Source organism: Oncorhynchus nerka, unplaced genomic scaffold (genome assembly GCF_034236695.1).
Source record: "Oncorhynchus nerka isolate Pitt River unplaced genomic scaffold, Oner_Uvic_2.0 unplaced_scaffold_4121, whole genome shotgun sequence".
Taxonomy (NCBI): Eukaryota; Metazoa; Chordata; class Actinopteri; order Salmoniformes; family Salmonidae; genus Oncorhynchus; species Oncorhynchus nerka.
The window spans coordinates 1-15,591 of NW_027037174.1; the positions used below are offsets into that span (position 1 = coordinate 1).

At 52.3% G+C, this 15,591-nt stretch overlaps 1 protein-coding gene across 1 annotated transcript; it reads left to right on the top strand.

The window, feature by feature from the left end:
* Positions 1-3,205: 3,205 nt before the first annotated feature.
* On the top strand, positions 3,206-10,660 carry LOC135566579 (A disintegrin and metalloproteinase with thrombospondin motifs 3-like; the record flags this gene model as incomplete). The annotated part of the gene is made up of 4 exons (XM_065014263.1): positions 3,206-3,251; positions 3,917-4,049; positions 4,432-4,639; positions 10,531-10,660. Coding segments are annotated over exons 1-4 (517 nt in total), but the record flags the coding sequence as incomplete, so codon positions are not given.
* Between the last annotated feature and the right edge of the window lie 4,931 nt (positions 10,661-15,591).

Consider the following 15,591-nt stretch of genomic DNA (forward strand, 5'->3'; position numbering starts at 1 on the left):
TTGACCCAACCTGGCAACCTACTGTGGGTTGGTGCTATTGACCCAACCTGGCAACCTACTGTGGGTTGGTGCTATTGGCCCAACCTGGCAACCTGCTGTGGGTTGGTGCTATTGGCCCAACCTGGCAACCTGCTGTGGGTTGGTGCTATTGTCCCAACCTGGTTGACGCAGAGCAGAGCCTAAATGTCCTCAGGGCATGCTGCTCAGGGGTCTCTGACACATTCACATTCAAATGGTTCTTCCTACCCTGTTGCTCTGTCATTGTGTGTGTGTGTGTGTGTGTGTGTGTGTGTGTGTGTGTGTGTGTGTGTGTGTGTGTGTGTGTGTGTGTGTGTGTGTGCGCGCACACGCTCTCTCTCCAGTCTTAGTACATACGGCCACCTGCATTTTCTTTCTGTCAAATGATTTACAGTATAAATTAGAAAATGTTATGTTTTTGTCAGATGTTACAACAGATTGTACTAAACCCATTTAATTGGACCGTCTGGCAGGTATACAGTACATTTACATTTACATTTAAGTCATTTAGCAGACGCTCTTATCCAGAGCGACTTACAAATTGGTGCTTTCACCTTATGACATCCAGTGGAACAGCCACTTTACAATAGTGCATCTAGGTCTTTTAAGGGGGTGGGGGAAGGATTACTTTATCCTATCCTAGGTATTCCTTAAAGAGGTAAGGGGTTTCAGGTGTCTCCGGAAGGTGGTGATTGACTCCGCTGTCCTGGCGTCATGAGGGAGTTTGTTCCACCATTGGGGGGCCAGAGCAGCGAACAGTTTTGACTGGGCTGAGCGGGAACTGTACTTCCTCAGTGGTAGGGAGGCGAGGCAGGCCAGAGGTGGATGAGCCCTTGTTTGGGTGTAGGGCCTGATCAGAGCCTGGAGGTGCATTGAGGTGCCGTTCCTCACAGCCCGTAGGCAAGCACCATGGTCTTGTAGCGGATGCAAGCTTCAACTGGAAGCCAGTGGAGAGAGCGGAGGAGCGGGGTGACGGCGAGAGAAGGAAGGTTGAACACCAGACGGCTGCGGCGTTCTGATGAGTTGTAGGGTTTAATGGCACAGGCAGGGAGCCCAGCTACAGGAGTTGCAGTAATCAGACGGGGATGACAAGTGCCTGGATTAGGACCTGCGCCGCTTCCTGTGTAAGGCAGGGTCAGGTACTCTCTGCGGGATGTTGTAGAGCATGAACCTACAGGAACGGGCCGCCTTTGATGTTAGTTGGAGAACGACAGGGGTGTTGTCCAGGATCACGCCAAGGTTCTTAGCGCTCTGGGAGGAGGACACGATGGAGTTATCAACCGTGATGGCGAGATCATGGAACGGGCAGTCCTTCTCGGGAGGAAGAGCAGCCCGTCTTGCCGAGGTTCAGCTTGAGTGGTGATCCGTCATCCACACTGATGTCTGCCAGGCATGCAGAGATGCGATTCGCCACCTGGTCATCAGAGGGGGAAAGGAGAAGATTAATTGTGTGTCGTCTGCATAGGAATGATAGGAGAGACCATGAGGTTATGACAGAGCCAAGTGACTTGGTGTATAGCGAGAATAGAGAGGGCCTAGAACAGAGCCCTGGGGACACCAGTGGTGAGAGCGTGGTGAGGAGACAGATTCTCGCCCGCCACCTGGTAGGAGCGACCTGTCAGGTAGGACGCAACCAAGCATGGGCCGCGCCGAGATGCCTAAACTCGGAGAGGGTGGAGAGAGGATCTGATGGTTCACAGTATCGAAGGCAGCGATAGGTCTAGAAGGATGAGAGCAGAGGAGAGAGAGTTAGCTTTTAGCAGTGCGGAGTGCCTCGTGATACAGAGAAGAGCAGTCTCAGTTGAATGACTAGTCTTGAAACCTGACTGATTTGGATCAAGAAGGCATTCTGAGAGAGATAGCGGGAGAGCTGGCCAAGGACGGCACCTTCAAGAGTTTTGGAGAGAAAAGAAAGGATACTGGTCTGTAGTTGTTGACATCGGAGGGATCGAGTGTAGGTTTTTTCAGAAGGGGTGCAACTCTCGCTCTTCTTTGAAGACGGGAGGGACGAGGCCAGCGGTCAGGGATGAGTTGATGAGCGAGGTGAGGTAAGGGAGAAGGTCACCGAGATGGTCTGGAGAAGAGGAGGGGACCGGGTCAAGCGGGCAGGTTGTTGGGCGGCCGGCCGTCACAAGACGATGTCATCTGAGAGAGAGGGGAGAAAGAGGTCAGAGCACAGGGTAGGGCAGTGTGAGCAGAACCAGCGGTGTCGTTTGACTTAGCAAACGAGGACAGGATGTGTCGACCTTCTTTTCAAAATGGTTGACGAAGTCATCTGCAGAGGGAGGAGGGGGAGGATTCAAGAGGGAGGAGAAGGTGGCAAAGAGCTTCCTAGGGTTAGAGGCAGATGCTTGAATTTAGAGTGGTAGAAAGTGGCTTTTAGGCAGAAACAGAGGAGGAAAATGTGAGAGGAGGGAGTGAAAGGGATGCCAGGTCCGCCCAGGAGGCGAGTTTTCCTCCACACTCGGCTGCCCGGAGCCCTGTTCTGTGAGCTCGCATAATGAGTCGCCGAGCCACGGAGCGGGAGGGGAGGACCGAGCTGGCCTGGAGGATAGGGGACATAGAGAGTCAAAGGATGCAGAAAGGGAGGAGGAGGTTGAGGAGGCAGAATCAGGAGATAGGTTGGAGAAGGTTTGAGCAGAGGGAAGAGATGATAGGATGGAAGAGAGAGAGAGCGGGGGAGAGAGAGCGAAGGTTGGGACGGCGCGATACCATCCGAGTAGGGGCAGTGTGGGAAGTGTTGGATGAGGAGCGAGAGGAAAAGGATACAAGGTAGTGGTCGGAGACTTGGAGGGAGTTGCAATGAGGTTAGTGGAAGAACAGCATCTAGTAAAGATGAGGTCGAGCGTATTGCCTGCCTTGTGAGTAGGGGGGGAAGGTGAGAGGTGAGGTCAAAAGAGGAGAGGAGTGGAAAGAAGGAGGCAGAGAGGAATGAGTCAAAGGTAGACGTGGGAGGTTAAAGTCGCCCAGAACTGTGAGAGAGGTGAGCCGTCTCAGGAAAGGAGCTTATCAAGGCATCAAGCTCATTGGATGAACTCTCCGAGGGAACCTGAGGGCGATAAATGATAAGGATGTTTAAGCTTCTGAAAGGGCTGGTAACTGTGACAGCATGGAATTCAAAGGAGGCGATAGACAGATGGGTATGGAGAAAGAGAGAATGACCACTTGGGAGAGATGAGGATCTCCGATGCCCACCACCGCTGACCAGAAGCTCTCGGGGTGTGCGAGAGCACGTGGGCGGACGAAGAGAGAGCAGTAGGAGTAGCTGTGTTGTCTGGGGTGATCCATGTTTCCGTCAGAGCCAAGAAGTCGAGGGACTGGAGGGAGGCATAGGCTGAGATGAACTCTGCCTTGTTGGCCGCAGATCGGCAGTTCCATAGGCTACCGGAGACCTGGAACTCCACGTGGGTCGTGCGCGCTGGGACCACCAGATTAGTACACCAAATACTATTGGCCCAACCTGGCAACCTGCTGTGGGTTGGTGCTACTGGCCCAACCTGGCAACCTGCTGTGGGTTGGTGCTATTGGCCCAACCTGGCAACCTGCTGTGGGTTGGTGCTATTGTCCCAACCTGGTTGACGCAGAGCAGAGCCTAAATGTCCTCAGGGCATGCTGCTCAGGGGTCTCTGACACATTCACATTCAAATGGTTCCTCCTACCCTGTTGCTCTGTCATTGTGTGTGTGTGTGTGTGTGTGTGTGTGTGTGTGTGTGTGTGTGTGTGTGTGTGTGTGTGTGTGTGTGTGTGTGTGTGTGTGTGTGTGTGTGTGTGTTAGTACATACGGCCACCTGCATTTTCTTTCTGTCAAATGATTTACAGTATAAATTAGAAAATGTAATGTTTTTGTCAGACGTTACAACAGATTGTACTAAACCCATTTAATTGGACCGTCTGGCAGGTATACAGTACACCAAATACGGATGCAGGAGGAAGAGCGACAGTCGACTGGTGCACCGGAACCTCTGTGAAACCAGCAAGAAGCCCAAACCCATCCGGAAGAGGTGCAACGTGAACGAGTGCAGCCAGCCAACGTGAGCTCCTCTCCCCTTCACTCTCCCCCTCTATCCTTTCTCTGTCCATGTCCGAGCCATGTTGATAGGAGAGCATCCATTTCATCATCATCATCATCATCATCGCTCTAAGGGACACTTCCTCTCGACAAGGGACTGACGCTAAAGCACTCTGTCTGGATGACTAACCTAGTCGTTCCCAATAGTGGACAGATTGAATAATGAGATAATAACCTAGTCGTTCCCAGTAATGGACAGATTGAATAATGTGCTCTCTCTTGTTCTGTCTGCCCCCCCCCCTCTCTTATTCTGTCTGCCCCCAATCCTCCCTCTCTCTCTCTCTCTCTCTCTCTCTCTCTCTCTCTCTCTCTCTCTCTCTCTCTCTCTCTCCCTCCTCTCCCAGGTGGTTGGTGGAGGAGTGGAACCCGTGCAGTAAGACGTGTGGGAAGATTGGCTACCAGTCCAGGGTTGTTCAGTGTATGCAGGCCCTCCACAACGGCACCAACCGGACGGTCCACACTAAGTACTGTACAGAGGACAAGCCTGAGACCAGGAAGGTCTGTAACCCCTCTGCCTGCCCTGCGCAGTGGAGGACAGGGGCCTGGTCACAGGTAGGTCCCAGCATAGAGCTTCACCACAGAGTATACTCTAGACAAGGGTCTGGTCACAGGTGGGTCCCAGCATAGAGCTTCACCACAGAGTATAGAGCTTCATCACAGAGTATACTCTAGACAAGGGTCTGGTCACAGGTGGGTCCCAGCATAGAGCTTCACCACAGAGTATAGAGCTTCATCACAGAGTATACTCTAGACAAGGGCCTGGTCACAGGTGGGTCCCAGCATAGAGCTTCACCACAGAGTATACTCTAGACAAGGGCCTGGTCACAGGTAGGTCCCACCACAGAGTATAGAGCTTCACCACAGAGTATACTCTAGACAAGGGCCTGGACACAGGTAGGTCCCAGCATAGAGCTTCACCACAGAGTATACTCTAGACAAGGGCCTGGTCACAGGTAGGTCCCAGCATAGAGCTTCACCACAGAGTATAGAGCTTCACCACAGAGTATACTCTAGAGGTCCCAGGAGGGCCTGGTCACAGGTGGGTCCCAGTATAGAGCGTCACCACAGAGTATACTCTAGACAAGGGCCTGGACACAGGTAGGTCCCAGCATAGAGCTTCACCACAGAGTATACTCTAGACAAGGGCCTGGTCACAGGTAGGTCCCACATAGAGCTTCACCACAGAGTATAGAGCTTCACCACAGAGTATACTCTAGACAAGGGCCTGGACACAGGTGGGTCCCAGCATAGAGCTTCACCACAGAGTATACTCTAGACAAGGGCCTGGTCACAGGGGGGTCCCAGCATAGAGCTTCACCACAGAGTATACTCTAGACAAGGGCCTGTTCACAGGTGTGCCCCAGCATAGAGCTTCACCACAGAGTATACTCTAGACAAGGGCCTGGTCACAGGTAGGTCCCAGTATAGAGCTTCACCACAGAGTATACTCTAGACAAGGGTCTGGTCACAGGTGGGTCCCAGCATAGAGCTTCACCACAGAGTATAGAGCTTCACCACAGAGTATAGAGCTTCACCACAGAGTATAGAGCTTCACCACAGAGTATACTCTAGACAAGGGCCTGGTCACAGGTGGGTCCCAACATAGAGCTTCACCACAGAGTATACTCTAGACAAGGGCCTGTTCACAGGTGGGTCCCAGCATAGAGCTTCACCACAGAGTATAGAGCTTCACCACAGAGTATAGAGCTTCACCACAGAGTATAGAGCTTCACCACAGAGTATACTCTAGACAAGGGCCTGGTCACAGGTGGGTCCCAGCATAGAGCTTCACCACAGAGTATACTCTAGACAAGGGCCTGTTCACAGGTGGGTCCCAGCATAGAGCTTCACCACAGAGTATAGAGCTTCACCACAGAGTATAGAGCTTCACCACTTAGTATACTCTAGACAAGGGCCTGTTCACAGGTGTGTCCCAGCCAATGACGTATTTAACCCTGGGTTGCTGAAGCCACCGGTTGGCCTCATTAACACCACCCTGTAGGGCCAGTCCACCATTGCAATACATGGAATTCTACAGTATTTAAATGAAGGACAAAATGACATGTATTTAAGTATGTTCCTTTGTAGTGGGGCCAATAACATTAGTACTTTAAGGGGAAAAAAAATGTAATATATTTTTTACATGTTGTAAAAAACAACAACTGTTTAGCTCACATTGAATAATTATAAAGTCTAATTAATAATTATAAAGCTTCCAACATCTTTTCTACACTGGAGGACGACTACTAAGATGGCTGTGCAGTTGCTTCAATACAGCGCCCCCTGTTAGTCATCTAGGGTTTATACACATCTTTGGTCCCACCATGGAGCTCTGTCTCGGAGCAGACTGTTCACTAGACAAGGCCTGGTCACAGGTGGGTCCCAGCATGGAGCTCCGCCACAGATCCTATAGTACAGACAGGGGCCTGGTCTGGTCCTGGAGCTCCGCCACTGAGCATACTCTAGCAAGGGCCTGGTCACAGGTGGGTCCCAGCATGGAGCTCCACCACAAAGCCTACAGTACAGACAGGGGCCTGGTCATTTAGCTCCCCCACTGAGCAGTCTCTAGACAAGGGACCAGTCACAGGTGGGTCCCAGTATGGAGCTCCGCCACAAAGCCTACAGTACAGACAGGGGCCTGGTCATTTAGCTCCCCCACTGAGCAGTCTCTAGACAAGGGACCAGTCACAGGTGGGTCCCAGTATGGAGCTCCGCCACAGAGCCTTCAGTACAGACAGGGACCTGGTCATGGAGCTCTGTCACACAGCTCACAGTACTACTGAGGGGAACGGCACCTCAGTACCTCCAGGCTCTGACCAGGCCCTACACCCAAACAAGGGCACTGCGTTCATCCACCTCTGGCCTGCTCGCCTCCCTACCACTGAGGAAGTACAGTTCCCGCTCAGCCCAGTCAAAACTGTTCGCTGCTCTGGCCCCCCAATGGTGGAACAAACTCCCTCACGACGCCAGGACAGCGGAGTCAATCACCACCTTCCGGAGACACCTGAAACCCCACCTCTTTAAGGAATACCTAGGATAGGATAAAGTAATCCTTCTCACCGCCCCCCCCTTAAAAGATTTAGATGCACTATTGTAAAGTGGCTGTTCCACTGGATGTCATAAGGTGAATGCACCAATTTGTAAGTCGCTCTGGATAAGAGCGTCTGCTAAATGACTTAAATGTAAATGTACTTATCAGAGTTGGGGTCAACTCGATTTCAATTCAATCAATGATGGAATTGGAATTTCTGTTCACTAAAATAGAATTGTAGTTTTCTTTGAGAAATTGACTGAATTGAATTGTAAAATGAAGCTGAACCCTGCTGCTTTTTCCTGTGTTGTTTACCAGGGTTTCTGGAAAGGGAAGTTGCTCTATATCGATTTGTTTTAGGAATTGTGCTAGCTGACTGTTCTAGGGATTTCAGCGTTGTTTCTAACAACGGTGAAGAGCCAGCTGCTTTGAGTCTCGTCTGACCCGCTGTCTCTCTGTGTGGCCACCACAGTGTTCAGTAAGCTGTGGAGAGGGGATTCGACAGAGACAGGTTATCTGACCCGTTGTCTCTCTGTGTGTCTCTCTGTGGGGCCACCACAGTGTTCAGTAAGCTGTGGAGAGGGGATTCAACAGAGACAGGTTATCTGACCCGCTGTCTCTCTGTGTGGCCACCACAGTGTTCAGTAAGCTGTGGAGAGGGGATTCGACAGAGACAGGTTATCTGACCCGTTGTCTCTCTGTGTGTCTCTCTGTGGGGCCACCACAGTGTTCAGTAAGCTGTGGAGAGGGGATTCAACAGAGACAGGTTGTCTGACCCGCTGTCTCTCTGTGTGGCCACCACAGTGTTCAGTAAGCTGTGGAGAGGGGATTCGACAGAGACAGGTTATCTGACCTGCTGTCTCTCTGTGTGGCCACCACAGTGTTCAGTAAGCTGTGGAGAGGGGATTCGACAGAGACAGGTTGTCTGACCCGCTGTCTCTCTGTGGGGCCACCACAGTGTTCAGTAAGCTGTGGAGAGGGGATTCAACAGAGACAGGTTATCTGACCCGCTGTCTCTCTGTGTCTCTCTCTGTGTGGCCACCACAGTGTTCAGTAAGCTGTGGAGAGGGGATTCGACAGAGACAGGTTATCTGACCCAATGTCTCTCTGTGGGGCCACCACAGTGTTCAGTAAGCTGTGGAGAGGGGATTCAACAGAGACAGGTTATCTGACCTGCTGTCTCTCTGTGGGGCCACCACAGTGTTCAGTAAGCTGTGGAGAGGGGATTCGACAGAGACAGGTTATCTGACCCACTGTCTCTCTGTGTGGCCACCACAGTGTTCAGTAAGCTGTGGAGAGGGGATTCAACAGAGACAGGTTATCTGACCTGCTGTCTCTCTCTGTGGGGCCACCACAGTGTTCAGTAAGCTGTGGAGAGGGGATTCAACAGAGACAGGTTATCTGACCCGCTGTCTCTCTGTGTCTCTCTCTGTGGGGCCACCACAGTGTTCAGTAAGCTGTGGAGAGGGGGATTCAACAGAGACAGGTTATCTGACCCGCTGTCTCTCTGTGTCTCTCTCTGTGGGGCCACCACAGTGTTCAGTAAGCTGTGGAGAGGGGATTCAACAGAGACAGGTTATCTGACCCGCTGTCTCTCTGTGTCTCTCTCTGTGGGGCCACCACAGTGTTCAGTAAGCTGTGGAGAGGGGATTCAACAGAGACAGGTTATCTGACCCGCTGTCTCTCTGTGTCTCTCTCTGTGGGGCCACCACAGTGTTCAGTAAGCTGTGGAGAGGGGATTCGACAGAGACAGGTTATCTGACCCGCTGTCTCTCTGTGTCTCTCTCTGTGGGGCCACCACAGTGTTCAGTAAGCTGTGGAGAGGGGATTCGACAGAGACAGGTTATCTGACCCGCTGTCTCTCTGTGTCTCTCTGTGGGGCCACCACAGTGTTCAGTAAGCTGTGGAGAGGGGATTCAACAGAGACAGGTTATCTGACCTGCTGTCTCTCTGTGTCTCTCTGTGGGGCCACCACAGTGTTCAGTAAGCTGTGGAGAGGGGATTCGACAGAGACAGGTTATCTGACCCGCTGTCTCTGTGTCTCTCTCTGTGGGGCCACCACAGTGTTCAGTAAGCTGTGGAGAGGGGATTCAACAGAGACAGGTTATCTTGAACGACCTCACTGTCTCTCTGTGTCTCTCTGTGTGGCCACCACAGTGTTCAGTAAGCTGTGGAGAGGGGGTCGCCTCCTATTCAACAGAGACAGGTTATCTGACCCGCTGTCTCTCTGTGTCTCTCTCTGTGTGGCCACCACAGTGTTCAGTAAGCTGTGGAGAGGGGATTCAACAGAGACAGGTTATCTGACCTGCTGTCTCTCTGTGTCTCTCTGTGGGGCCACCACAGTGTTCAGTAAGCTGTGGAGAGGGGTGCCATTCAACAGAGACAGGTTATCTGACCCGCTGTCTCTCTGTGTCTCTCTCTGTGGGGCCACCACAGTGTTCAGTAAGCTGTGGAGAGGGGATTCGACAGAGACAGGTTATCTGACCCGCTGTCTCTCTGTGTCTCTCTCTGTGGGGCCACCACAGTGTTCAGTAAGCTGTGGAGAGGGGATTCAACAGAGACAGGTTATCTGACCCGCTGTCTCTCTGTGTCTCTCTGTGTGGCCACCACAGTGTTCAGTAAGCTGTGGAGAGGGGATTCGACAGAGACAGGTTATCTGACCTGCTGTCTCTCTGTGTCTCTCTGTGGGGCCACCACAGTGTTCAGTAAGCTGTGGAGAGGGGATTCAACAGAGACAGGTTATCTGACCCGCTGTCTCTCTGTGTCTCTCTCTGTGGGGCCACCACAGTGTTCAGTAAGCTGTGGAGAGGGGGATTCAACAGAGACAGGTTATCTGACCCACTGTCTCTCTGTGTCTCTCTCTGTGGGGCCACCACAGTGTTCAGTAAGCTGTGGAGAGGGGATTCAACAGAGACAGGTTATCTGACCCGCTGTCTCTCTGTGTCTCTCTCTGTGGGGCCACCACAGTGTTCAGTAAGCTGTGGAGAGGGGATTCAACAGAGACAGGTTATCTGACCCGCTGTCTCTCTGTGTCTCTCTCTGTGGGGCCACCACAGTGTTCAGTAAGCTGTGGAGAGGGGATTCAACAGAGACAGGTTATCTGACCCGCTGTCTCTCTGTGTCTCTCTCTGTGGGGCCACCACAGTGTTCAGTAAGCTGTGGAGAGGGGGATTCAACAGAGACAGGTTATCTGACCGCTGTCTCTCTGTGTCTCTCTCTGTGGGGCCACCACAGTGTTCAGTAAGCTGTGGAGAGGGGATTCAACAGAGACAGGTTATCTGACCTGCTGTCTCTCTGTGTCTCTCTCTGTGGGGCCACCACAGTGTTCAGTAAGCTGTGGAGAGGGGATTCAACAGAGACAGGTTATCTGACCCGCTGTCTCTCTGTGTCTCTCTCTGTGGGGCCACCACAGTGTTCAGTAAGCTGTGGAGAGGGGATTCAACAGAGACAGGTTGTGTGTAGAGCCACAGACAACACCATCGGCCAGTGTGAGGGAGACAAGCCTGAAACTGTCCTCATCTGTAAACTGAGCCCGTGTCCAGGTAGAGTACATACACACACATGCATGCTCTTACACACACACACACACACACACACACACACACACACACACACACACACACACACACACACACACACAAAAGATAGAAGTCAATGATGTGTAATAACTGTTTCTCCTGCTATCCCTATAAGTGCTTCAGGAGACCTCTGTAGCACTTATTGTTTGTGTGTGTGTGTGAGCTCTGATTACCTGGTGAGACAGGAGAGGAGAGGAGGGGGTTCTTAAAGAGCTCTGAATACCTGGGGAGACAGGAGAGGAGAGGAGGGGGTTCTTAAAGAGCTCTGATTACCTGGGGAGACAGGAGAGGAGAGGACGGGGTTCTTAAAGAGCTCTGATTACCTGGGGAGAGAGGAGTGGAGGGGGTTCTTAAGAGCTCTGATTACCTGGGGAGACAGGAGAGGAGAGGAGGGGGTTCTTAAAGAGCTCTGATTACCTGGGGAGACAGGAGAGGAAAGGAGGGGGTTCTTAAGAGCTCTGATTACCTGGGGAGACAGGAGAGGAGAGGAGGGGGTTCTTAAAGAGCTCTGATTACCTGGGGAGACAGGAGAGGAGAGGAGGGGGTTCTTAAAGAGCTCTGATTACCTGGGGAGACAGGAGAGGAGAGGAGGGGTTTCTTAAAGAGCTCTGATTACCTGGGGAGACAGGAGAGGAGAGGAGGGGGTTCTTAAGAGCTCTGATTACCTGGGGAGACAGGAGGGGAGAGAGGAGGGGGTTCTTAAAGAGCTCTGATTACCTGGTGAGACAGGAGAGGAGAGGAGGGGGTTCTTAAAGAGCTCTGATTACCTGGGGAGACAGGAGAGGAGAGGAGGGGGTTCTTAAAGAGCTCTGATTACCTGGGGAGACAGGAGAGGAGAGGAGGGGGTTCTTAAAGAACTCTGATTACCTGGGAAGACAGGAGAGGAGAGGAGGGGCTTCTTAACGAGCTCTGATTATCTGGGGAGACAGGAGAGGAGAGGAGGGGGTTCTTAAAGAGCTCTGATTACCTGGGGAGAGAGGAGAGGAGGGGGTTCTTAAGAGCTCTGATTATCTGGGGAGACAGGAGAGGAGAAGAACAGGGGTTCTTAAAGAGCTCTGATTACCTGGTGAGACAGGAGAGGAGAGGAGGGGGTTCTTAACGAGCTCTGATTATCTGGGGAGACAGGAGAGGAGAAGAACAGGGGTTCTTAAGAGCTCTGATTACCTGGGGAGACAGGAGAGGAGAGGAGGGGGTTCTTAAAGAGCTCTGATTACCTGGGGAGAGAGGAGAGGAGGGGGTTCTTAAGAGCTCTGATTACCTGGGGAGACAGGAGAGGAGAGGAGGGGGTTCTTAAAGAGCTCTGATTACCTGGGGAGACAGGAGAGGAGAGGAGGGGGTTCTTAAAGAGCTCTGATTACCTGGGGAGACAGGAGAGGAGAGGAGGGGGTTCTTAAGAGCTCTGATTACCTGGGGAGACAGGAGAGGAGAGGAGGGGGTTCTTAAAGAGCTCTGATTACCTGGGGAGACAGGAGAGGAGAGGAGGGGGTTCTTAAAGAGCTCTGATTATCTGGGGAGACAGGAGAGGAGAGGAGGGGTTTCTTAAAGAGCTCTGATTACCTGGGGAGACAGGAGAGGAGAGGAGGGGGTTCTTAAGAGCTCTGATTACCTGGGGAGACAGGAGAGGAGAGGAGGGGTTTCTTAAAGAGCTCTGATTACCTGGGGAGACAGAAGAGGAGAGGAGGGGGTTCTTAAAGAGCTCTGATTACCTGGGGAGACAGGAGAGGAGAGGAGGGGTTCTTAAAGAGCTCTGATTACCTGGTGAGACAGGAGAGGAGAGGAGGGGTTCTTAAAGAGCTCTGATTACCTGGGAGACAGGAGAGGAGAGGAGGGGGTTCTTAAAGAGCTCTGATTACCTGGGAGACAGGAGAGGAGAGGAGGGGGTTCTTAAAGAACTCTGATTACCTGGGAAGACAGGAGAGGAGAGGAGGGGGTTCTTAACGAGCTCTGATTATCTGGGGAGACAGGAGAGGAGAAGAACAGGGGTTCTTAAGAGCTCTGATTACCTGGGGAGACAGGAGAGGAGAGGAGGGGGTTCTTAAAGAGCTCTGATTACCTGGGGAGAGAGGAGAGGAGGGGGTTCTTAAGAGCTCTGATTACCTGGGGAGACAGGAGAGGAGAGGAGGGGGTTCTTAAAGAGCTCTGATTACCTGGGGAGACAGGAGAGGAGAGGAGGGGTTCTTAAGAGCTCTGATTACCTGGGGAGACAGGAGAGGAGAGGAGGGGATTCTTAAAGAGCTCTGATTACCTGGGGAGACAGGAGAGGAGAGGAGGGGGTTCTTAAAGAGCTCTGATTACCTGGGGAGACAGGAGAGGAGAGGAGGGGGTTCTTAAAGAGCTCTGATTATCTGGGGAGACAGGAGAGGAGAAGAACAGGGGTTCTTAAAGAGCTCTGATTACCTGGTGAGACAGGAGAGGAGAGGAGGGGGTTCTTAACGAGCTCTGATTATCTGGGGAGACAGGAGAGGAGAAGAACAGGGGTTCTTAAGAGCTCTGATTACCTGGGGAGACAGGAGAGGAGAGGAGGTGGTTCTTAAAGAGCTCTGATTACCTGGGGAGAGAGGAGAGGAGGGGGTTCTTAAGAGCTCTGATTACCTGGGGAGACAGGAGAGGAGAGGAGGGGGTTCTTAAAGAGCTCTGATTACCTGGGGAGACAGGAGAGGAGAGGAGGGGGTTCTTAAGAGCTCTGATTACCTGGGGAGACAGGAGAGGAGAGGAGGGGGTTCTTAAAGAGCTCTGATTACCTGGGGAGACAGGAGAGGAGAGGAGGGGGTTCTTAAGAGCTCTGATTACCTGGGGAGACAGGAGAGGAGGGGGTTCTTAAAGAGCTCTGATTATCTGGGGAGACAGGAGAGGAGAGGAGGGGTTTCTTAAAGAGCTCTGATTACCTGGGGAGACAGGAGAGGAGAGGAGGTGGTTCTTAAGAGCTCTGATTACCTGGGGAGACAGGAGAGGAGAGGAGGGGTTTCTTAAAGAGCTCTGATTACCTGGGGAGACAGAAGAGGAGAGGAGGGGGTTCTTAAAGAGCTCTGATTACCTGGGGAGACAGGAGAGGAGAGGAGGGGGTTCTTAAAGAGCTCTGATTACCTGGTGAGACAGGAGAGGAGAGGAGGGGGTTCTTAAAGAGCTCTGATTACCTGGGAGACAGGAGAGGAGAGGAGGGGGTTCTTAAAGAGCTCTGATTACCTGGGGAGACAGGAGAGGAGAGGAGGGGGTTCTTAAAGAGCTCTGATTACCTGGGGAGACAGGAGAGGAGAGGAGGGGGTTCTTAAAGAACTCTGATTACCTGGGGAGACAGGAGAGGAGAGGAGGGGTTCTTAAGAGCTCTGATTACCTGGGGAGACAGGAGAGGAGAGGAGGGGGTTCTTAAAGAGCTCTGATTACCTGGGGAGAGAGGAGAGGAGGGGGTTCTTAAGAGCTCTGATTACCTGGGGAGACAGGAGAGGAGAGGAGGGGGTTCTTAAAGAGCTCTGATTACCTGGGGAGACAGGAGAGGAGAGGAGGGGGTTCTTAAGAGCTCTGATTACCTGGGGAGACAGGAGAGGAGAGGAGGGGATTCTTAAAGAGCTCTGATTACCTGGGGAGACAGGAGAGGAGAGGAGGGGGTTCTTAAAGAGCTCTGATTACCTGGGGAGACAGGAGAGGAGAGGAGGGGGTTCTTAAAGAACTCTGATTATCTGGGGAGACAGGAGAGGAGAAGAACAGGGGTTCTTAAAGAGCTCTGATTACCTGGTGAGACAGGAGAGGAGAGGAGGGGGTTCTTAACGAGCTCTGATTATCTGGGGAGACAGGAGAGGAGAAGAACAGGGGTTCTTAAGAGCTCTGATTACCTGGGGAGACAGGAGAGGAGAGGAGGGGGTTCTTAAAGAGCTCTGATTACCTGGGGAGAGAGGAGAGGAGGGGGTTCTTAAGAGCTCTGATTACCTGGGGAGACAGGAGAGGAGAGGAGGGGGTTCTTAAAGAGCTCTGATTACCTGGGAGACAGGAGAGGAGAGGAGGGGTTCTTAAGAGCTCTGATTACCTGGGGAGACAGGAGAGGAGAGGAGGGGGTTCTTAAAGAGCTCTGATTACCTGGGGAGACAGGAGAGGAGAGGAGGGGGTTCTTAAGAGCTCTGATTACCTGGGGAGACAGGAGAGGAGGGGGTTCTTAAAGAGCTCTGATTATCTGGGGAGACAGGAGAGGAGAGGAGGGGTTTCTTAAAGAGCTCTGATTACCTGGGGAGACAGAAGAGGAGAGGAGGGGGTTCTTAAAGAGCTCTGATTACCTGGGGAGACAGGAGAGGAGAGGAGGGGGTTCTTAAAGAGCTCTGATTACCTGGTGAGACAGGAGAGGAGAGGAGGGGGTTCTTAAAGAGCTCTGATTACCTGGGGAGACAGGAGAGGAGAGGAGGGGGTTCTTAAAGAGCTCTGATTACCTGGGGAGACAGGAGAGGAGAGGAGGGGGTTCTTAAAGAGCTCTGATTACCTGGGGAGACAGGAGAGGAGAGGAGGGGGTTCTTAAAGAGCTCTGATTACCTGGGGAGACAGAAGAGGAGGAGGGGTTCTTAAAGAACTCTGATTACCTGGGGAGACAGGAGAGGAGAGGAGGGGGTTCTTAAAGAGCTTTGATTACCTGGGGAGACAGGAGAGGAGAGGAGGGGGTTCTTAAAGAGCTCTGATTACCTGGGGAGACAGGAGAGGAGACGAGGGGGTTCTTAAAGAGCTCTGATTACCTGGGGAGACAGGAGAGGAGAGGAGGGGGTTCTTAAGAGCTCTGATTACCTGGGAGACAGGAGAGGAGAGGAGGGTTCTTAAAGAGCTCTGATTACCTGGGGAGACAAGAGCTCTGAGGGAGACAGGAGAGGAGGGTTCTTAAAGAGCTCTGATTACCTGGGGAGACAGGAGAGGAGAGGAGGGGG